Source organism: Drosophila yakuba, chromosome 3R, assembly GCF_016746365.2.
Source record: "Drosophila yakuba strain Tai18E2 chromosome 3R, Prin_Dyak_Tai18E2_2.1, whole genome shotgun sequence".
Lineage (NCBI taxonomy): Eukaryota > Metazoa > Arthropoda > Insecta > Diptera > Drosophilidae > Drosophila > Drosophila yakuba.
Genome location: NC_052530.2, coordinates 25,772,144 through 25,794,682, shown reverse-complemented (window position 1 = coordinate 25,794,682; position 22,539 = coordinate 25,772,144). Strand labels below are relative to the sequence as shown.

General features: G+C 46.2%; 5 protein-coding genes across 5 annotated transcripts; 4 read left to right on the top strand and 1 right to left on the bottom strand.

The window, feature by feature from the left end:
* Nucleotides 1–199: 199 nt before the first annotated feature.
* On the top strand, nt 200–601 carry LOC6538360. Its single transcript, XM_002098848.3, has 2 exons — nt 200–212; nt 270–601. The coding sequence occupies exons 1-2, from the start codon at nt 200–202 to the stop codon at nt 575–577; spliced, it is 321 nt and encodes a 106-aa protein (XP_002098884.1). The 3' UTR covers nt 578–601.
* A 1,062-nt stretch (nt 602–1,663) lies between these two features.
* LOC6538358 lies at nt 1,664–4,268 on the top strand. Its single transcript, XM_002098846.4, has 2 exons — nt 1,664–1,860; nt 3,921–4,268. Exon 2 carries the CDS (start codon nt 3,923–3,925, stop codon nt 4,190–4,192), a length of 270 nt encoding a protein of 89 aa, XP_002098882.1. The 5' UTR covers nt 1,664–1,860; nt 3,921–3,922; the 3' UTR covers nt 4,193–4,268.
* LOC6538359 lies at nt 2,905–3,539 on the top strand. The gene has a single exon (XM_002098847.4). It carries the CDS (start codon nt 2,953–2,955, stop codon nt 3,262–3,264), a length of 312 nt encoding a protein of 103 aa, XP_002098883.1. The 5' UTR covers nt 2,905–2,952; the 3' UTR covers nt 3,265–3,539.
* Nucleotides 4,269–9,892: 5,624 nt separating the features above from the next.
* LOC6538356 lies at nt 9,893–10,721 on the bottom strand. The gene is made up of 2 exons (XM_002098844.3): nt 10,580–10,721; nt 9,893–10,438 (listed from the first exon to the last, which is right to left on the bottom strand). The coding sequence occupies exons 1-2, from the start codon at nt 10,587–10,589 to the stop codon at nt 9,987–9,989; spliced, it is 462 nt and encodes a 153-aa protein (XP_002098880.1). The 5' UTR covers nt 10,590–10,721; the 3' UTR covers nt 9,893–9,986.
* Nucleotides 10,722–11,890: 1,169 nt separating this feature from the next.
* On the top strand, nt 11,891–13,051 carry LOC6538355. Its single transcript, XM_002098843.3, has one exon. It carries the CDS (start codon nt 12,233–12,235, stop codon nt 12,800–12,802), a length of 570 nt encoding a protein of 189 aa, XP_002098879.1. The 5' UTR covers nt 11,891–12,232; the 3' UTR covers nt 12,803–13,051.
* Nucleotides 13,052–22,539: the final 9,488 nt, after the last annotated feature.

Here is a 22,539-nt window from a genome sequence, read left to right as displayed (position 1 = left end):
GTCACCCAAAGAATTCCCCCCCCCATCAGCTTACGAGTAGTCCGACCAAGTGGGATGGGCAAACAAGCGACGACCTCGAGCAGCGCATCGAACTCGAATCAATCAAGAGCGATTGATAAGAATGGCCACTTGAAGGGCTGGAGTGTTCCTATAAAAAGCATCTCCACCAGCCGGCTAAACACCCACTTTCACTTACACCATGCATCCGCAAGGTAAGTTTATGCCCTCGCTGTCAATTCGCAGGACTAGAGCTGATTATATCCGATTAGCCTCGTTCTGGCCACTCGCCTGCTGCCTTGTGCTGCTGCTGCTTCCATCCGGAATCCGATCGCTGTGCAACGACAGCTTTGAGCCGGGATGCCTCAACCCGGTGGAGCTGCACATCCCCCAGCGTTATTGTATAGACCCCACCAAGTACTGGCTCTGCAACGACATCGGTTCGCAGGCCCAACTCCGTAAGTGCCAGCCCAACACCGGATTCGACCAGGACCTTAACGCCTGTGTGCCGTGGACCGCATGGGAGTGGAAGCCGTGTCAGGAACCACCCAGTCGTCCTCCTGGATATGTGCCGTGCTAGGAAAGTAAGGAAGTCCAGATTCCTTGGCCTATAAAATGGGTTTCTAAAGATTTCTCACACTTCTGCTTAAAACATTAATGATAACTGGTTCACAGATTAAATTGGTCATTTTCTGATGTCGTTACTCTTCATTGTTTTTTTTTGGTTTTGGCTCTTAAAAAATGTTTATGTAAAATATCCAAAATAATGTAAACTCACACGTATATGGGATAATAAGCATTTGCATTTTAAATGCACGAAAACTAATTGCTTCGATGGGAATATTAAATACGTGCAAATTTATTAGTTTTCTAGGCTCAGCTATTTGTATAACGAAATGCGGGGGTCATTTTGGCTGTTAAGCTTAAATAATTTGTCACGCTCTTTAACATAATTTAAGCAAATAATTTACGAAAAATAAAATATGTCGAAGCTTATTTAAGTAGACAAGAACTTAATTAGCTATTTATTTATTTTTACATATGTCACTAGAAATGCCAGAGAAATCATGAAGCTGCTCGAACTTAAAATGCCAAAAATACAAATTATTTCTAGTAATGCTCTTTGCAGAGCAACCAAAGCTAATAAGGCAAGCGAAGTGATGGATGCCAAATATTTTTAGGGGCAGTATATCTCCATGTCCCCAAGATCCCCCTTGTGGTTTTATCTGGCCAATGTCAAGAGCACGAATCGCGAGAGCGATAAGTCGCATATCTCAGCGTCGCGAGTCGCATATCTGGATGAATCATTTTTATGAACAGCACTCGAGGCACACTCATTTCTCTCAGTGCCCGGATGTCGGAGATTTGGCGTGTATTTTTATGGCAGCGGTGTGATGATGCGCCGATGGCCAGTTGCAATTACAGTTGCAATTGTTAACGCGCGGCTTCTGACGGCATTTAAGCGGTTTTGACTGACGTGCCACGCCCCCTTTACGGTGCTGCCGCCAAAGCATTTGTCATAAATCAATATGTGAGGAGGGCACTCGTCCTGTGCTCCCCAGTCAACTGGTGGCGACCCAATCCCTTTGCTGTCCGCTCTGTCTGGCAATAAGTTGCCATTTTGCTATTTTTGATGCACTCGCCCGTGCATTTGGTGCGAGAATTTTATTTCATTTCACAGTTGTCAGTCAAACGCTTTGTCAGGCCGCCGAGCACATCAATAAGCGGCGAAAAAATACGATTCAATTGAATTTTTATTTCTCGCTTTCGCAGCTTTCGGGCGACGTGCGTGCGAGAACCAACAAAATATTTGCATGTAAAAGAATTTTCCGCCAGCCAAACAGGGAAGCGAGCTGAAACATAGTGAGTGCGAATCAAAGGGAGCGGGCAAAAAAATTGTGAAATGAAATTTTAGCATACGTGACGTATACGCAATATATTTAATTGCATTGAAACCCTCCTCTTTGTTTTCCATACCGTTTAATCACGCTGCAAGTATATTTTAAAGTGAACTGACAGTGGACGAAAAAAAAGTGGTCCGAATAATTGGGTTTCAGCTTTTGAGTGGTGGGATGAATTTGAAATCACTGCTCTACCTGCGTGCGCTGGCAAAATAATGGCCTTGTCTTTGAAAATCTCAAAATACTCGGGGAAATGCTACAAATGCCACACGAATTAGCATAAATCACTGGGGGCAAGGACAACGGCGGCAGGAAGTGGGCATTTTGCAGGCAGCCAAGTGCCGTTCCTCCCGGTGGCTTCACTTAATGGCAGACATTAATAACCCGATTTAATTTATGGCCCAAAACTAACAAAAGCCCAATCCGCAAAACTGAGCAACAAAGGCCAAGAAGGGCGGCAACGAGGCCTTTTCCCAACACCAACTCCGACTCCAACTCCCAACTCCAACTGCACTGTGCAGTGCACTGTGGCAATTACTCAAGTGCGCCAGGACGAAGGACGTAATGTGGCTTAAGGCGCACTCCTCCCTCCGCGCAGCCAGGTGAAATTTGTTGGCCCCAGTCCCAAAAATGCCTTTGAGGCAGTGTTTTGAATTAATTAGCCAGCGTATCCAGGCGAGGCAACATCGTCGTTGCTCCTCCGCTTGTTTGCGGCCTGCCTCGGCTATCTCTGAAAATAATTTACAGCTGCCGTTGATGTCATGAATATGCAAGCAGTTCGCCCGGGATGGGTCGCCATCCACCTGACCCCACCTGGCCAGTTCCTATCCAGCTCGGCTCGAGCGGAAGAAACAACAATTGGGCAAACAAACAGCGCCATAAAATGCGAGAGCAGAGTGGGTTGCTGGGGGGGATTAATACCAGATGAGCTTATCGCGACCACAGCATCACATCTCAGTTCCGCTCGATAAGATTTCGGTTAGCCGTGGCGCGTATAAAAAGCGTTCCACCGATTAGCATAGGTCAGTCCAACGAAAGTTATTCCAAGTTCAAGATGAAGTTCCTGCCTCTGTTCGCTGTAATCCTGATCCTTGGCTGCTCCACCTTCTGCAGCGGAGCTGCTGTGGCCAAGCCCACGGGTCAGCCGGGCTGCCAAACGGCCGAGGAAGTGGAGGTGGCGCTCTATGCCCACTTCTACCTGAAGAGCGCCTTCTGGGTGTGCTCCACCCAGGGCGTTCCCGCCACCCTCGCCCAGTGTCCCATTGCCTCTGCATGGTTGGATTCCGCCAAGGCCTGTGTGCCTTGGTCCCAATGGGTGTGGTCTCCCACTGTCCAGCCGCCCAGTCAACCCGAAGTTGCTGCCTAGAATTGGAGATTTAACATTCCACGCTCTTTCAAAATAAATCAAATTTAATATCTCTATCATGTGTCAAAAAGTGAAAAATGTCAGTCAAAGTCTAGTAAAAGTAAATATTTAGTTAATTTATTTGACAAATAACTTAGTTACTAACTAGCGCGCGTAAGATAAGCACAAAGACTTTGCACAGATAAACATGTTTGCTGTAATGTCAGACAGTCAAATAATGGAAATTTTACTTAATTCGTAAATAAAATGGCACACTTTCCAGCAAATGAGAAAAAGAGTGGAAAATATGCACTTTTTTAGCTTAATGGTTAACTGCGTTTGTGCGGGCATTAAACTAAAGCACTTAAAACAAAGTAAACACATTTGTCTCCGGTCTTTTCTCTTTGTTTATTGATAATAAATTATTTATTTTAAAAAATATTTGCCTGGTGCTACGAGTGCGGAAAAACATTCCGACTTCACTCACTTTTTTAATGCGTGCTTACAAAGTTGTAAAATATTGTTAAAAATACATTTATTTATATACAATTATGCGATTTAAGCTTTATTTAGTTGCACAGCTGATAAGCTTAACATATTTGGGTCAATGGAAAAAACTTGAATATATCACGGTGTGATTCCCAAATGTGCTTAAATGTGTGTCCTCTCACTTTCAGCCATGTCTGGTCGGGACTACAACGGAGAACCAGGCTGTCGCAGTCCCGAGGAACTGGGGCAAATCTACCGCCACTTCTGGGACCCCACCGCCTACTGGCACTGCGAAAGTGGCAAATCAAAGGAGGAGCAGGAGCGGGATCGGAATCGACCCGCCCAGTTGCACCGCTGCCCGGCCAACGAGCTGTTCTACGACCGGGAGCGGCGGTGCGTGAAGTGGAAGGACTGGCAGTGGACCGAACCGCAGGATCCGCCCACAAAGCCGCGCAAATAAAACACGCCGTGCGCGCGTTTCGCATGTATTGAAACAAATTGTCGAAAATATAATTAAAAAGCGCTTTTCGATTTTTCCCGGTTGAGTGCTGCTTAATTTATGCGTGGCCCGCTGCTCGAAGGACATGGGCATGGTGGTGATGGTGATGGTGGTGGTGCCAGGACATAAGCCGCTTTCGGGTGGCCGCCTCGCATGTTGATGCTGGCGGGGATTTGCTCTTGTTTTTCTGTGCCGCCATACGCCATACACCATACGTGCAACAATTACGAAATGTGCGTGCGGGTGCTGGAGTGGTGGAGTGGCCTTGGTGTCCTTTCCAATGCGGGATGGGGGGCTGGAAAACGGGGCTGCCCCCTGTTTGTTTGCGCAATTTGGTAAATTGACATGATGGCAATTTCCCATGGTCGGGTCCTCGTTGAGCTGCGTGGACTTAACTTCGCTCGCTAGTTTTAATAATTTTTAATTAGCTGCAGCGCAAAGCTCTCAAATGGACAAACAAAATGTGTAGCCAGCTTTGTGGCAGTTTCGGGTATTATTTCCGCCCCCCAAAACTGCCCAGAAATTTTTCACAGCCGGCGCCTAATGTAATTGCGAAATTTGTTGTATGCCCCAATTAAATTTGGAATCAAGCGGCGCTTAAGCGGCCAACAGCATTTAATTAATTGTATTTGAATTTAAAGCGAAAGTGTGTATATGTGTGGGTGTGTGTGAGTGTGTGCGGTCATTGGTGTTCGATCAATATTAAGCGATTCGTGTGATCCAGATTTCACTTACGTTCTTCCTGTTGCAGCTGCGGCAAAGCGGTGAGCTTTGTTTTTCCGCTTTTGTTTGGCTTTCAGCTTTGAATGTGTGTTTGTGTGTGTCTTTTATACGTTCATTTTGTTTTTTGTTTGAAGCCCCACAATTTGATATACACAAATCGATTTACTTGCGCATGCAAATAACTTTATTTGCTTAGTGGGTAAGAGCGGTAAGAGGGGCAGCAGCAGCAGCACAAAGGACTCGCACAGGACACACCAGCACCGAAGGAAAGAAAGCAAGAAGGAAAGAAAGAGGCAACCGAAACTGTTAACAAAAAGTCGACAGCCGGGCTTGGCTCAGCAGCCAAACAAATTTGCATAAATCGCAGTTGGTAGCACACAACACAGCCAACACACACGCCCGCATCCTGCCACCCAGCCACACACATGTGCTTATTCACACCCATACCAATATACCAATATACATCTATGTCCTGATCCAAAGCGACACAGCCATCGACATCGCCAACGCCATCGCCATCGACACGAAGTGAAAGGCGCAAAGACTAAGTGCATGCTTAAGTGTTTTCTTTTCTATTTACGTGCCACAGCGAAGGAGTGAGCAGCAGTGTCGTTTGTTTGCTCTGTTGCGGCTTGTGTGCCAAACCCAACCCACCCACCTAACCACCCACCCAACCATCCAACAATCCAACCATCCAACCATCCAGTCATCCAACCATACAACCACCCACAACCCGCTTCATATGTAAATCAAGGTAAACAGAAATCTGTTACAGCATGATACCATTACAATGACATGCAACGGACCCCGAAAACCCCCCTCCCCCAACTCGACTGGGGCCCAAGACCACCACAGAGTAAACTAGATACTTATACACGTGTCTCATATTGACTGCGATATGTTATACAAATGAGATATTGATGCCTCACCATTACAACACGGGCCGCAACAACAGCACGCCGCCCATTTGGCCATTCAGCCAGCCAGACAGCGTCGTCCTCGAGTGACAGCAAACAACAGGAAGAGGATCGGGAGAAGGAGCAGGGAGTAGGAGCAGGAGCAGGAGCAGGAGCAGAAGACGGAGCAGGAGGAGGAGGAGGAGCAGGAACAGGACTACGCCCAGAACCAGCAAAAGCAGCAGAAGCAGCAATAAATGCACGAAAAGCCGCCGTAATGGAGAGCCAGGTCCTAAAGTTGGCTGTTTAACCCATTAGATTACCGCTGAAACTTATAATAACTAGCAAGACTTTGATTGTAAATATAAAGATTGAAAGATTTACAATCAAATATCTTTATACCAACAAAAACTCTTTCAGAAATTTAAAATATTCAAACCCCTTAGGCTTTAAAGGGTTAACTAGCGGCTTGCATCGATATGCTGCAACTGGTTGGCCGCCCATCAAAAGGTACTGCCTTACGTAACCAGATGCGGCCAACTCCAGGGAGATAGCCACATAAGGAAAGTTGGAAAAGAGAAAAGAGAAAGGCTTTCTATGTGCGTGTCCAATCGCAAAGCAATCGAATCACACGGAGATACGAAAAATGGAAAGCGGCATCAAAGCTGGGGGATAGAAAATAGAGAAAATGCACAGAAAACAAGCAAAAAAACGTAGTAATTAGAAATTGAAGACCAAAAGTAGAAAAACGTAGCTCTGATGATGACTTGCTGCTCCTTGAAAGCAAACCATATCCTTGGGCACTCTATCTTGGGCATTCAAAAACGGCCATAAGCAAGAATCACAACTTGGTTCTATTGTAGTCATCCATAAATGTAATCGATGTCATGGAAAACTTGAATATGATTTTTGTGCAGTCAGCGAAGAAAATGCAATTACCATCTCTGCGCGAAACCAATTTTGCAGATCAATATCGCCAAAAAAAACAACTTTAGTCCTGTGTAAAGGACTAGTTTCCAACCCCAAATCAGCGATTACGAATCGAGGAGAATCGGGCAGAATGCAATAACTGAATACAAATTTGAAATGTGGCGGAAATTGAAATCGAAGGCGTTGAAGTGATTTCGTCTCGCAAAAATTCAATTGGAACGGCAACAGCAACAATCGAGCAAAAGGACCGCAGTAAATGTCTTGCACAACAACAATAACATTAACAACAACAGTTCGGCGGCACTTGAGCACCACCCTGCTGAGCCACCATTTCCATTCACGCAGGTCCTGGCAGCTCCTAGCAGCTCCTGCCAGGTCCTTATGGTGGCAAGGCTTCTGGTTACGCGGTTATTTGCCCTCCTCTCTGTGTACTGTGTGCTGGGTGCACAATTTTTCCGCTGCATGCAATTTTAATGCGATTTTGGATTTGATTTGTAACCGAAAAATAAGCCACACACAAACTTTTCCCTCTCGAAAGTGGTGCTGCGGTGGTTGCTATTGCCATTGCTGTTGTTGCTGGCTGGCAACTTCGAGTTGTGGTTGCATTGTAGTCGTTGTCGTTGTCGCTGCTCCTGTTCCTGTTCCTGTTCCCTCCTGTTGTTGCTCCGGTTGTTAAGTGCAAATATAAATTCAACGGGAGCGGCAAAAAGAGAGAGAGAGGGGTCGAAGGGGGGAGGGTTTGCACCCTGCTGGGAGCTGTGAGCTGGGGTCAAATATTTATTTGTTGCCGCGCACAAATTTTATGCTGCATACTTTCATGCGCCGCTGCAGCGGCGTCAGCACAATGTGGCACAAGTCACCAGCAAACCAGCACCACCCAACACTCTCCTTGCCACTGGCAGTGGCACAGTGGAAGCGAGGCGCATAAAACCTTCCGCTGCCATTCAAGTGGAAAAGTTTAAGCCAACTTTTCCAGCCCAAAAGCACCCATACCATTTGCTGTTCGCCAGCAATTCAAGCGCGAAAATGCGCGCACTGAAAAATCATTCAACGGAAGCCGCAGAAGGGGGTGCAAATTGAAGGAAGTCGGGGGCTGCCCATTGAATGTGACTGTCACCACAGAGGCCTGCGACTCCAAAAATGCCAATTATGCCCATTCGACGGAAAATGACTTGTACAATGGCCAACTGAACGGAAGTAAGCGGTGCAAAAGGTCAAAAAGAAGAAAACTACGAGCGCATTGCGTATGCGCCCTGTTGTCGACTTAATTTATGCGAACCAGCGCAGCAAACTTAATTAATGTAACAACACGTCAGCCAGGGGTCAGAGTTCACAGGCAGCTGGCGGCTGAAAAGCGGCGAATAGTGGCCACAAAACAATTGTAAACTCAATTAAATCCAAGCACCACTGCGGCACTGGCGCTGTGCAACAAGACGGACTCTAAACTACAGGCCAGAGTTCTCAGCTCGAAAACTACAAAAGGCATTCTATTTTTCAGCAGGCAAAATAATAAAGTGTTCTTAATAACAAATTTAAAAATATACCGCATTTGTAAAATGTTCAAAATAAATATCAAATAACTAGAAAGATGACTGAACTATTGTTAATCACTTATTTAAAGATAGATAGATAGTTAGTAAGCGATAAAATTAATTTTTCTCCGAGTGTGTACCCTCTCGTGTCGGAGCTATTCTGCCTGGGTGTGCTGATAACATACGACAGTTGTGACTTTAAAAATCCCTTCTCGCAATTTTTGCGCAAAACTTGTGCAGGATTAATGGTCCGAACGGCCCAGGCATCCATGCAATTAAAATGCAACAACAGCGGCAGGAGGCAGTTGGAGGAGCTGGAGGAGCTGGCGGAGATGAAGCAGTTGGAAGGCAGCAGCAGCAGGAGGAATCTAGGATGTGGTGGCAGCAACAGCTGCAGGAGTGGGCGGAAATGGAGCAGAAAGATTGCTCTGACTTTGGAGCGTTTGAAAACTCGCATGTGTGACGGCCGGAGTCCGGAGATAGCCACGCCATTTTAAAGTGGCTGGCGAGGCAACAAAACGAGCAGCAAAGAGAGAGAGGTGCAGAGGGGGCAGTTTCCACACTAGTTAGTGCCCCCCATGGGAGGATGGCGATGCTGCGGCACAGTATTGTCCGCATCCACACACACACACACACACAGAGGCTCCTCTTTCTGCATTCGCCATCATTGTACGGTTTTTGCCCGCAACGGCCAAAGACAAATAATGCAATTTCCTGACTAACTCATTTTGGGTGGTTGAGCAGCAGGAGGTTCCCCATTCCGGACTACATGCAACCGACTGTAGTTCCGTGTCAGTGACACTTGGCCCTCGCTGCCTGCCCACTCAGACATTTATTACCTAGTCGGGGATGTGCAATCGCTGCGAGTGATCAAAGGGTTGGGAGTTGGCGTTCTCATGGCGGAAAAACAACAACGAGGGCAAGGAAACAAAAGCTGGTGGATGGATCACTTGGAAACATACTAGATCTGCTTTCTGCTTTCAGCGTTCACGTGACTCCCTTTGGGGCATCTGACGCAATCATTGGCAACTTTTGGTTTCATGTTGCACCACTTCGCACGCAGCACACAGAAAACACAGCACACAGCACAAGATTAATGCGGTTCGGCATCGAACTTTAAACTCATTTTTAGCCCCGACGAGTAGAACTGCCCCCAAGGACCTCTCGCCAGACGAACATGTGTTCGGGAAACCAGGAGCATGTCCTGCAGTTGGTCCTTGCTCCTTGCTCCTTTTCACTGGCCCCTGTAATTTGTCGCCCCACTCGACGCTGTTTGTTTTGCGCTAAAGTTTGCGGCGACAATTGTTTTGCGCTGCGACAGCAGCCAACACACAAACTCACAATCCCAATCTCGCACACATGCGATTGGAATTTTCTTGAAAATGTTTGTCGTTTTTCCCAACGCCCTGTAATTTTTGCTCCTCGCAAGGGGAAAGTCAAGATTTATGCCATGGCATACCAAACTGTATGGAAGCCCGGAAATGTCGCAGCAGTTCAATTTGTGGGTTTCAATATGTGTCACCGCTTATCATATCAGCGCCACTCGACCACCGCTCATTTATCAATTATTTTCCAATCAATTTAAAGTTAATAACATTTCAATTCGGACACTTTTAATCGCGGCAAGTGAATAGCGCTGGAAGAACTATAATTAAAACGCCACACATATCACCATCAGTCGTCGACGCAGTTGCGCAACGTGCGCCACTGGGACCACGCGAAGCATCCCAGGTAGCCATCCTGGTCGACGAACGCCTTGCCATCCGGGCAAGGCAGCTCCTTGGCACCATCGCTGGTGCACAGATAGAAGCTGGACACATCGTCGGCGGCCTGGGGCCGCAACTTGCTGTCTCCGGTGCAGTCGGGCACCTTGATGTCCAGGTTCACGCAGGAGGGCTTCATCAGGTCGGAGGGCAGGCAGCCGCAGATGGTGGCGTTGTTCACGAAATAGTATCCCGCGTCGCACTCGTCGGTGATCACCTGGCCGTCCAGGCAGAAGTAGAACTTCCTAATGTCCTCGCCGCCCCACAGCTCGTCCTCCGACTGGCAAACTTCGGTGGCATTGCTGGCGCTGCCCACGGAGGCGGCGTAGCACAGAGCCAGCAGGCCAAAGAATATGATGAGTCCTGCGAATATCCAAGTGATTAATAGTAATAGTGATAAAGATTATCATGTAATATGCTTAAAATGTATTTGTAAATATTCGATGAGTTTCACTTTACGCCAGTCACAACAGTTGAGTAGATTATTTCGAAGGATGTGCTTACCTTTCAGCATGGTGAATCCTTTATCAGCTTCTTTTCGATTCAAAAATGTAACGCAGACTAAACGATTGAATGGCCACCGAGTGGCTTTTTATAACATTCTATCCAATCGGCCAACTTATCGGGACGGGACTTTCGAGAGCGCAACCATATCATTGGCATTGCCATTGACTTGTTGACACTTCCGATGATGAACGTTCTGCGAGGCCTGTTTTCTGTGTTGTGTTTTGGCTTCTGGTCTTGGCCACATCGCTTATCTCGGGTGTTTTTCTTATGCAGATAATGGCGAACTCTTGGCTTAATTTGCTGTACTGCCTTTGGCAGATACCACGCCTCAAGTGGTTGGCGATGAGCAGTTCCTGGAATCCGAAGTAACTTTGATTTTGGTGTGACATGGTGTCTGGGTGCCAAATGTTGGGTTCTCAGTGTCACCTGGTGTGCTGCTCACGTCTGGGAAACTTTTAATTGAATTCCCTGCCAGTGGAAGCCAACATCGATAGCAAGCCTATTGGAATTTAAGTCGATTATATTGTCAACTTTGGCAGAACTCCACGAAGTTTGCCTATTTAAACTTGGGGCTCGCGTAAATAGAGTGCAAAAAGTGGAGAAGCGAGTAAGGAAGTTGAATTGACAACGTGACTCAACAACAAAAACGGCTAAGAAGTTTTTCCTTTTTTTTGTTTTTTGTTTTTGGTTTTTTTTTTGTTTTAGCAGGTTATGGGCTTCGTGTCCTGGCCGCAAAGTGAGTTCTTAGCCGGCGGCAGCTGTGCCAGCTCCTTCATTTGGGCGCTCTAAGCCAAATCAATTAGAACTTTTGACAGCAGCTGGGCCTGCGACTGAATACTGAATACTACCGAAGCCATTCGAAAATGCTCCATTATCTCTTCGCCCAGTGGAGCGTAATTAAATTTTCAACTGATTTCTGCAGCAATAATTTCCAATTTGGCTTCATTTGAAAGGCAATTAATGTCTCTGCTATCGCTTAGATAAGCGATGTGCATGTGTGTGTTTCGGTGCTCTGCTCGTTTTCGGTAGTCCAAAACTGTAATGGCACTCTGATTCATTCGGCCAAGTTAGCAAAGAGAATTTCTAACAATCGAACGATGAGAGTAGGAAATTTTTTTGGCCAGCTCCTGATTGAAATCTTCTTCTCTCGTGCCATTAATTTCCAGAACTTATCGACCGAGAGCATACAACTTTAAACCAGTCCGTCTTATCTAATCAGCAAAACGATGCCAAAAGAGAGCGACGACGTCACTTTCAACCAAAATATATAAAAAAATGCCCGAAAAACCCGATGCCCGGTGCCCGATGAAAAATGACTGTAAAAATAGCTGGCGATAAGGTCTGCAGGGAACATGGAAAGTCATTGCAATGAGCATGGCTATAAAAGCGAAAGACAATGGCGACGACATCAATCAGTCGAGTCGAGTTTTTCACCAGCAAGCAACACACATAAATTTATTAACGAACCCAGCTTATGGCCAAATGATGAGAAGTGTGTGAAAAAAAAGAATATCTGAATTTACCCGCCAACTGCAGTTTGCAGTCCAAAATAATAAAAAAACAAAAAAAAAACAAGGAAAAGAAACAAAACGAAAAATCAGACATTCGGACAGTGAGCGAACGGGGGAACGTTGTGTGTCATAATAATAAATGCTCCGTTGGCGGTTCGTGATGAAATTATTTATGAAAAATAAATGGAGCTACTCCCCCTGGATGCTGCTCCCGATCCTCATCCTGACCCTGCTGCAGCTGCAGCTGCAGGAATGTATGGCTGCCAGCGCCGCCAACACGGACACAACCACGAATGCAACATGCAGACATGCCACGGACATGTGGGGAGATCCGGATCCCAACAAATTCTACGTGTGCTCCGATGGCGGACAACCGCTGCAGCTGGAGTGTCCGCCGGGTCGGGGATTTTTCAGCGGTCTCGGTTATCTGGGCTGTTTGCCCTACGGCCACTGGCCAGCCTGCCGGCCCACGGAGGAGCAGGTGGCCGCCCAGTTGTCAGCTGGCTGTGACAGCACTACCACCGGTCATGTGCCATCGCCCTGGGCATCGCCGGATCCCAATCGATTCTACCTGTGCCCCAGCACAGATGCCACACCTCTGCTGCTCAACTGCGCCGCCGGCCGAGGATTCGTGGCCAGTTCGGAGATGGTGGGCTGTGCGGATTGGTCGCAGTGGCGCCGCCAGATGGAGTGCGAGGCGTACTACTGATGCTGTGGGAAAACCATGTACTCGCTATATCAATAATCACATCAATACCCCAAACTCGAATATTCATTAACTTATTGGTTAGTCATGCTGCGCCATTTCACTCACTAGTTCTATCTGTAAATAAAGTAAAAAGTTTCTTACTGATGTGGGTGTTTATTGCTGACTGATAGACTTGTTCAAAACTCTGATACTGATAGGCGAAACAATTGATTGATAATGAAATCGATGCCGAAAAAAATGTGTGCAAAATAATTTTATTTTGCTATGTTATGTTATGCTTCTGATTTATAAATAATTCCGATATTTTGCAATAATTGCAACAATATCCAATTGTTCTCGTATACAGTATATTTTTGGATTGACCTAATGCTTTTCGATTGGCATTGCATTGTTTTGTGTCATTATATATTTAGAACACTCCGCCTGTCGGCTCATTGTTTGGATCTACTTATGGGATTAGTGAATTCCAAATAATACCTCTCACATGCTGTGCATTGCAAGCATTGCTCATTTGAGCATATTAAATGATGATGTGCTCTATGATGAGTGAGTGCGGCGCATGGGGCAAATCCTTTTAGTTCCCACACTCCCGCAAAGCCACGCATTATCCTTTGCCATTACTCTCCTTTATGCCCTTTTTTGTCTGCTGCAAACTGAAGGTCTGAACGGCCGGAGTTCCAGTGGTCTGGAGGTCTGGAGGTCAGCTTCTCCGCCTTTGATGTGCCATTTTACCATGTCCTTCCCTTCGGTGGGGCTATTTTTTACGGTACGGCATGGCAGCAGCTGCTGTGATCCGTGCGGGCCTGGCTCTAACCAGGCTCTCAGTACCCGTTTACAGGTTTAAGCCTTTGTCCTTGGCTGGCATAAAGCATGGCCCAGGTAAAACGGCATAAGAATAATGACACATGCAGCTGGGCGGCGCATAAAAAAAAAAAGGGAGCTGACTACACCGTGCAGCCCAACGGAAATTGCATTTTGCTTTGAGCGCGTCCAGATGCAGGAAATTACTGTCAACTGTTAACGCCCGGCGTTGGATCACGACCCCGACTTCTTTTGTCTGGCTTTAATAAATCTTCAATTTGCATACATTTCTCTTCGTTTTTTCGTTTTCAGTTACCCATTTCTGCCACGCTTTGCATTCCTCGACTGGTCGTTAATCAATGCCCGCGGATGCGATGGCAGACAACATCACGTATACGCAATTTTAATTGCCACTGATATAAAAGTGTTTAGCGGTTGGGGGGCCGTGCAAATTAATTAAATGTTTACCTGCTGCTCTCAGCAGAAATCAATGAAAGCGACTTCTAATTTATTGCGTACCAGAGACGTACAAAAGACGACTCCGCCAGGACTCTAGCATCCTGCTGACTCAGACTGGGCAAAAAGTAATTAACCGATTGGCAACTGAAACACGGCTGATAATATCCTTGGGAAATACTACGAAAATGGCTTTAACTGCCTTGCGCTTAGGGAGGCGCTGCTCCAGCGTTAAGTATGCCATAAATATAGTTTAAGGCGGAGGCAATCAGTTGGGAAATCAATATAGACCGCCAGCATCATCGATGTGGCTAATAGAGAGCACACTCCATACACTCGGGGGACCCATGACGCCCCGAATTTTCGTATCCTCCATGTGGCGTCTTTGTTAAGGGACTCTCCATTTCGTTGATTGCCCCACCGCAGGCGCAATAATATTGATCGTCTGCCAATGTTGTTCAGCTGCCCTTCAATTTATGTTCTCTCCTACTGCAAATCCAACTGGGCGCCAGCACACGAGCACCGGGGGTTAATGTGGCAATGCAAATCCCAAATATGGGCAAAAATGCAGTTGAAAGTGCCGCCACACACACACACACACTCACACTCACACACACACGCATACAGTGTACCCTGCAAATCCGAATGCGAATGCAAATGTGGCACCAAGGCCAGCAACGGTTAAAGCCTACACAGGATGCAAACAGAGAGACCGGCTGTGGGTCCTCTGCAATTGCAGTTGCCACTGATATACGGGGCTTAAAGGCAGGAGCGGATTTCAGGCTCACAAAACTGTTTAGTAATTAATAACTTGTGGTGGTTTTATATCAGTTCTTATATTACTTTTTGTTTGCATACCTATAACTCGGATTCTATATCTAATCCTTAGATCACAGGTCGTTGTCCACAGGTAGGTAGCTATCCACAACTACGAGTGTCCTTTTAGTGCCGATGCTAATCAGCGATGAGTGACAGATTTATGATCACCCAATTGGGAGTGAAACGTTGCAGTGAGATGAATCAATTGGTGGGTAAGGATGCCTCCGCTCCTGGCCGCCTGCTGTGGCTTCAATCCATTTACAGGTGTTTGCCCAGAGTCAATGCATACGCAGCCAGCCGTAAAACATTTGTCACATTTGCATTAAAAGCGGCTGCAAGCCGGGTACCTGCTTTATGTGTGTTTGCATTTGCCCACCAGGAACAGGAGCAACAGCAGCAGTGCTGCACCGGGATTGGGAAGCGCCCAATCCAAAGCAAGCCAGAACAGATCCAGTACACCCATACCCACATCCACACCAACAGCGTAACCCACACCCGGATGGCTATGCAATTTATTTGCACAGTGCACTTGCCAATTAATTCTTATCTCAGCAGCAGCCATGCAGGTTGCTTTCCCGGCGACTGCATAAATCAATGTGCCTGAAATGATAACTCATGCGAGAGTGCAGGACGAAGGGTGCTCCTGCCTATATACGATATGTATGCTCCTGTATTCTGGCGCACAAATCGTGCTCTAGATCGTCCTTCCGCCCTCCGCCACTTTGTCCTTCGATTGGATTGGAAGGCCCGAAATGAGACGTTACGTGCGGGGCATTGTGTGTCTAGGAACTGCAGCTCACTCAATTTCATGCTGTCAAATGTGCTGGCAAGATTCGCCTCCTCCGGCGGCACAGTCATATGCCTTCCCACCCACACCATCACCCTCATCCACATTCAACCTTCCACCCGCTGAACGGCTTCTAATTGAATTGCACTGCGATAATGGGCGTTGCAGCTTTGGTGGCACCTCCTAATTGAAAAGTGTTGTTCCCGACAGCAGCAGAAAATTTACGATAAAAGTGCCATTCGTCTTGTGAGTCGATTGAGATTTAAGTTGGCCACTAAGCCCGGTAGATAAATGCTTCGTAAATTGAGAGCAAAGGGGTGAAAGAATCCAAGGGATTATTCACTCTTTGGAATCTGTCATGCGGCATAATGAATTCATTTAGTATTCCATTTGTGGTCACCTGTGCATGCAACACCATTATTCATGCATTCTAATTTGATACAAAAGCCAAAAGAGGACTTTCTCGTCGGCGGCTGTCAGTTCAAATATGAGTCCAAACTTTATGTCCGTTGTCTGCTGTGTGTGGATTATCCTGCGGGCACAATAATAAGTGACTGCCCCGCACATAAATTCACATAATTAAAGCGATCCAATTATAAATGGCTGTGCGTTGCTGGCAGGCAGCCTCCACGTCCTCGTTCTCGTCCTCGTCCTTTGTCTCCGCCAGCTGTCAGCAAATCTGGGTACAAGGACGACAGGCCGCTTCCTGTTTTCCAATGCCACTGCCAACGCCTCAGGTGAGGCACACTGGGAGAAGGCCGCTGGGAAATGCTTGGCGCGCCCTGGTAATTAATTATGTCGGCTGCAATGACGGTGCTGAAAATATCCGGTAAGGTAAACCCAGCCAAAGGAGGGAAAATACAAAAATTACAACAAAAAAAAATTACAAAAAAGAGAAAAATGAAGCCAGGGTCGTGGGTCGTGGGGCCAGCGGAAACGGAAATAAGCACAAACAGTTGGCGACGGCATGAGAGCGGAGAAGCGAAACAAACAAGTCGCTGTGTGCGCCTTGCCGAAATGATTTATTAGAAACGACATTTCAATTTTTCATCGCCAAGTCTCGGTTCCGTTCCGCCTTACCGAATAAGAAACGCGTAGAAATAAATATATATAAATTTGCCTGTTGACAAAAAAATGTAGCAATTTCACATGCAACTAAATGCGTATTTCCGGCCGGAAGAGCCCCAACAACGTTTGTGCGTGTGGCATGGGCGAATGTTGGGACGGCACTTCCGCTTTACCGCCATTTTGCTGTTTGATTGGTCGGAGGAGTCCTTGTTGTCTCAAGCTGAGATCCCCTTTGACGAAGGTGCTGGTGCTGGTGCCAAGGAGCGCCATCAGGCTCAAGCAGCGCACAAAGTGTCCTCGCAAGAGTGCTTCAAAAAGCGAGAGACACGCAAAAAGGACAAATCGAGGTATCCAAGCACACACAGAACCAGACACACACACACACACACACAGGCACACACGCAAACCGCAAGGAAACAATAAATTTGCAGCAATGCGAAACGGAAATGTTTGCAACGGAAATAGAGGAAACGCAGCACTGCACTGCCACTGCACCACTGCCACAGTGGCAAAAGTCTCAGTTGTCCTTTTGCAATTGTCGCACGGCGGACGGCGAACGGCAAACAAACAAAGTAATTGGTCCACACAAATTGCCAAGCGAAAGAATGAAAAGCGGCAGGACGAAGAAGATGAAGGCGATGGCCAGACCGGAGAATTGCCACTCCAAAAAGGATGAAAGTGAGAGAGAGAGAGAAGGAGCGAGTAATGGCTAGTAAATTTTATTATGACCATGACGTGGCTACACAACCCTGCAATTGCTCTACCCACATTTTACCAAACCCACTTCACCGGCACATAAATTATGCATATTTAGCTGAGTGAAATTGAAAACTAATTAATTACACTTGCAGCCTGGAGCAGCAGCTAAGTGAGGTGGACCCCGTTTTGCTGGAGAAAAATGTTGTTCAACTTTTTAATTGCCAGCATCAAGTGTTTTTCAAATTGCTCTTGGCTGTAATTATGGTCGAAAAGTGGCTGAAACGTGAGACATTCTGCGCTGGCCAAGGGTCGTCAGCATTGCTAAGCTAGTAAACAGGACGAAGGAGTCGTGGGTTTGGGGGTTAAGGATACAGGAGCGGTGGCATTGAAAGCACTCAGCGAAAGTTCAGACACTTGTTGGTGGCTGCGACTCTGCAGCACTTTTCGTGTTGCCTACTTTGGGGCGACGGCAAAGGGGTACAGTGAATAATGCTTGGAATAATTCATTATAATTGGATTTTACCACATTCGTCTCTTTGAGAAGCTTTACAAGTAGGCTTGCCAATCTTGGTAATATCTACTAAATCGATAGTTTTGGTAGAATATAAATAACACAATAATTAGTTTGATTACAACGAGATTTTTTCCACATTATTAGAATTAGCTGTCTGTGTAGCCAATACTCACTGTATCTCTTGGCTCTTACATGGCTGCTTGGTGCTGCTTAATGAATTAATATAAGATGGTTACGGGGCTGCTGCTGCTGCTCCAGTCAAAGGAAAGGAATCGGCTTAGTGTCGCCCGGGCAACTTGAATCAGATTCAGGTTGCATTCCCCATTCCCCATTCCCACTTCCACTCCCACTTCAGTTTCCAAGCCCCTTACACAGCTGAAGGCTGCCACAAAAACCGCTTTTTCGAGGATCCCTTTGCTAATTCAATGCTTTAAATTCAAAGTGTCAATCAAAGCAGGTATTGATTCTCGTTGGCCCAGCCACGCACGGCTAAGACAGCTGGAGTTGGAGCTGGAACTGAACTGGGTTTGGGATTGGGATGGGGATGGTGAATGTGAAATGCGGATATGGGATGGAGGTGGAAAATTCAAAGGCAAATGGCAGGCGGCAGGAGTCACGTACTCTGACTGCCAAAGGGCAACCTTGCAATCGACTCGATCCATTTTCCATCACCTGTCTGATGCGATGCCATCCAATTGGAAGCCGTAGGCATAACACAATTCGCCTGGCCAGCGCTAAGCCCTTTTGGCTCCGGAATGTTTATCCAAAAAAAAAAAAAAAGAAAAGGGTTGCCTCTTCGACTCCGGCCGTATATTTCACAGCAAGTGCCAGGGGGAGTTTTATTAGTTGGACAGGTCGCAGTAGGTTCGTAACCCTTCTCAAAAACATGATACTAATAAAAATCCATGTTAATGTTGCATGAATACCAAATAAATTGAGGCAGCCAACACGTACAGTGCGCCTGCTTCTTCTTCTGCTCCTTTGCTCCTTCTACATTTATTGATTGAACATAAAATTGGGCAATTTCATTGACGTAACAATTTTTTATGCCCTAACCGGCGGCCGGGGAGCAGTTGTTAAAATTGGCCAAGATGCTCGAGGCAGAGACTTTGTCTTCTGTAAATTATTTATGTATACCCCAGTTCGAGTGACAAATGAATGCTTTGTGTGCCGCTTAAGCAGCTGTCACCGTTGCGTGTGTGCAACTTAGTGTGTGTGTGTGTGTGTGTGTGTGGAAAAGGCGCTTATCGATTTATCTTTCCATTTCCGTTTCCGTTTTTGCCACCAGATGCAGCTAGTTAGCCGAGTTGCTGCGGTTGCAACAGTGTCAGCCCGTTTTGTCACTGACTGGCAATCCTCCTCATTTCAAGCCGCATTATTAATGCCGTTCTGCGAGTGCTGGATCTGGCGTTTGTTTGACTACGGATTTTTAGCGCGAATCAATCAAATCACATGACTGCTTGACTAACAGCCAGTGATTTGATTGATGAACTGCGTCAACAGCGGGAGGGACGAGCTGCTGCTCCATGTCCTTGCTCCTCGATTGCCGCACGCACAGCGCCAGCGGGGGAGGACTCAAAGTCGTCCTGGCCCTGCGGTTAACTGGCTGAATCGCAGAATTAGCTTTGCGGCGTTAGGAGCGCATTATTGATTAGTGACTCGTATCGTCATCCTGATGGAGCATTAAAGATGCTTAATCAAAATCCGTGACATCGAACGGGGCGTGATGTCTGCTGCTCTCAGCTAATGAATATTTAATTTATCGCAAAGGAGCTCTGGTTTATTTAAAAGCAGCTGAGTTGATGTCTTTCAAGTTCACTTCGCTGTAATGTGTTTGCCCATTTCCGTAGCCATTTCATGCATTGCCATGTGTGCGGCAGTAGTTTCTTTGTATGTGTGCCGTAATAAAATATTTTATTACTTTTTAAGTGTATTTGGTGCTCGTAAAGTTTTGTTGCGTTCGCTTTCTCCTACGAGCTTCTTGTAATATTTTTTTCATCTTTTTCTTTTTTTTTCTTTTCTTTTCATTTCTTTCCATTTTTTTTGGAATGCGGCATGCAATGTCACATGTGAGCGAATGACTTGGCATCGTTCTTTGGGTATTTGGCATGCAAATGCCAAGTTGACTGCGAGTCAAGTTGGTGAAAGTCGAAAAATGTCATCGCCTGGCAATGTCCCGAAAATGTCGTAGTAATCCGAGTTCTGATGAACTTAACACGATTGCACCGAAAATGAAGCCTCATTTGGGACTCCTTCTTGGCTGGGCTTCATTAGTGACACAGTTGTGTATCCTATCGTCAGGTTAGGGCATTCACATACCTTGGTCATATGAGAGGTGCTGTGTATTCCCTTTCCACTTTTCGGGCGCATCTCTTTTATGTAAATGTGCGAAAATTTCATCGCACACATGCACATCAAATGAAATTGTATTCCTGCGGCGGGCAAAAGTACGAAAAGTGTGGGGTATAGGGCGATGGGTGGTGGGCTGTGGGCGGAAAAGCGGAAAATGTCTTATTCTCCCACCGGTGGCAGCTGGCATCCGTGTCCATGACAGGACTCCGGCGACGTCGCTCTGCTCCTTCTGCTTCAGTTGCCGCTGCGGCTCATCATCATCATGAACGGGCGGCGGCGATGGCGAGGTCGACGTCGTTCCCATTTCATCATTGTCATAACTTTGTGTCACAATTTCGTCCTCCTCCAAGCAGGTCCCATGTGTCCACGGGGCGAGCACAATTTTTCGACTAGAATGTGGCCACTTTTTTCTCGCTGCTCCAGCGTGACTTGGAACCTTCAATTTTGGCACTTGAAGAAACAGGCGAGACTAAAAGATGCCTACAGGCGTTTTGGCATTTGATTTGGCAACTTCTTCATTAGATCTGAACTCTCTTATCCCGGTCTATAAATAAAGCTTCTTAGTACTTACACTAACAGCTGATATAATATATTAATATTTTATATATATTTTTGTATATATATTTTTTATAGAACATGCTTTGTTTCGATTCTTTCTAGGCACTTCATTTTTCTGTGTGATTGGCGAAAACCTTCAGCGCATGGAATTCCATTTGTTTTCAGTTTCAGTTGCAGCACAGCTATTTCGAAGACATATTTACTTTATTTGAAAATACTTTCCTTATTGTTTGCACACTTGCCGATCGGCCTGTGGGCGTCATTTTGCACCGACTGTGACGACTGACAGCCAAAAAAAAAAAAGAAAAAAAACAGTGCCAACAGCGAAAACAAGGAAATATGCGATGCCAGCTCTTTGGGGCATATTTACACTTCACTTTTGCCGGGCAGTAAAGAATATTTCACATAGCAAATAAACAATTTTGGGGGGGTGAGTGGGGCACAGATGAAAGTGCCCCCTTTATTCGAATTCAGCATATGTGCAGCAGCTAGAACAATTTATTATGTCATCAACTGGCGTATATACCAGTTTACTCGTAAACTACTGTACTTGCAAATATGCTTAGAAAGCTGAATTTGCACAGAATGCAAAATGTGTGGCTAGCATCCTTGGGAACTTCGTTGTCACACTGTATAATATGATGATTGAAAAATTTGAAAGTAAACTCTGCTTTGCGGAAGGACTTTGCCAGCAGAAATGCAAGCTTCGCAAGATGGCCAAGTTAACGCTCCAAACGGACTGACAAACTGCTTTAAGTGGCCAAAAAACTTTGGCCGGTGCTAAAAAATGCCGGTCGGAGTTGAACACAAGTTGGAGTAACTTTTACATTGTAAGTCCACAAGGCAGGTGGCCCCCAGAGGAAAAGCGGAAAAGCGAGGCGAGAATAAATGTTAACAAGATGACGAGGGGAAAGGCAAAGAAAAAAAAAAAAAAATCAGAAGGAAGATCCACGAACCATTGGGCTGGACATCTCATTGTTTCGCCAGTGAATGGAAAAAATTAACTGAGCCGAGACTGGAGTTGCTTCAACTAAATTTTGAGGGATGCATTAGAACTTTTATTTGCAATAAAGCAAAGTTGGCCTGCGCATATTACGCGCAAATGAAATGCCCGGCCAGTCAATGTGTACCATTGAGATGCTGTTTCTGGTTTTGCCGTCGATTTTCTTTGGCCCCTTTTCACTGTCATTTGGCCAAGTTCTTGGCGCATAAACTTTTGCTGCAACATTTGCCTTCCCATTGTTTCCTCTGGCCAAAAGCGCCCCATTTCGTGGGAGGTTCTCCGTAACTGCTGCTGGGGGCAGCCAAATTAAAGTGCATTGTATGCTAAAAGTTTTCTGCCAGCAAACCGGAACAATGAAAAGTTCATGAAAATTTTTGCTTCAACGCATAAACAATAAACATAAAACTTTTGACCATTAAAAAGGCGCCCCCCCCCTTCAACCCCCCTGCCCAAGTGACAGTTGGTTAGTCTGCTTTTGGCCTAAAGAGCGAGCAGTGGGCGGTTTTTAGTGGGTGGTGGTTAGTGGGTGGTTGCAATCTGGCCAAGAGGGAAACGGTAGCCTCGAGTGCTTGCTCCCAAAGTTTTCTGTTGCTCTAATGACAAAAATCGGCGTGAATTTGATGTTTGGCCAAAAAGTTTTGTTCCCCCTTCTCAGTTCTTGTTGCTTCTTAGCCAAGTGA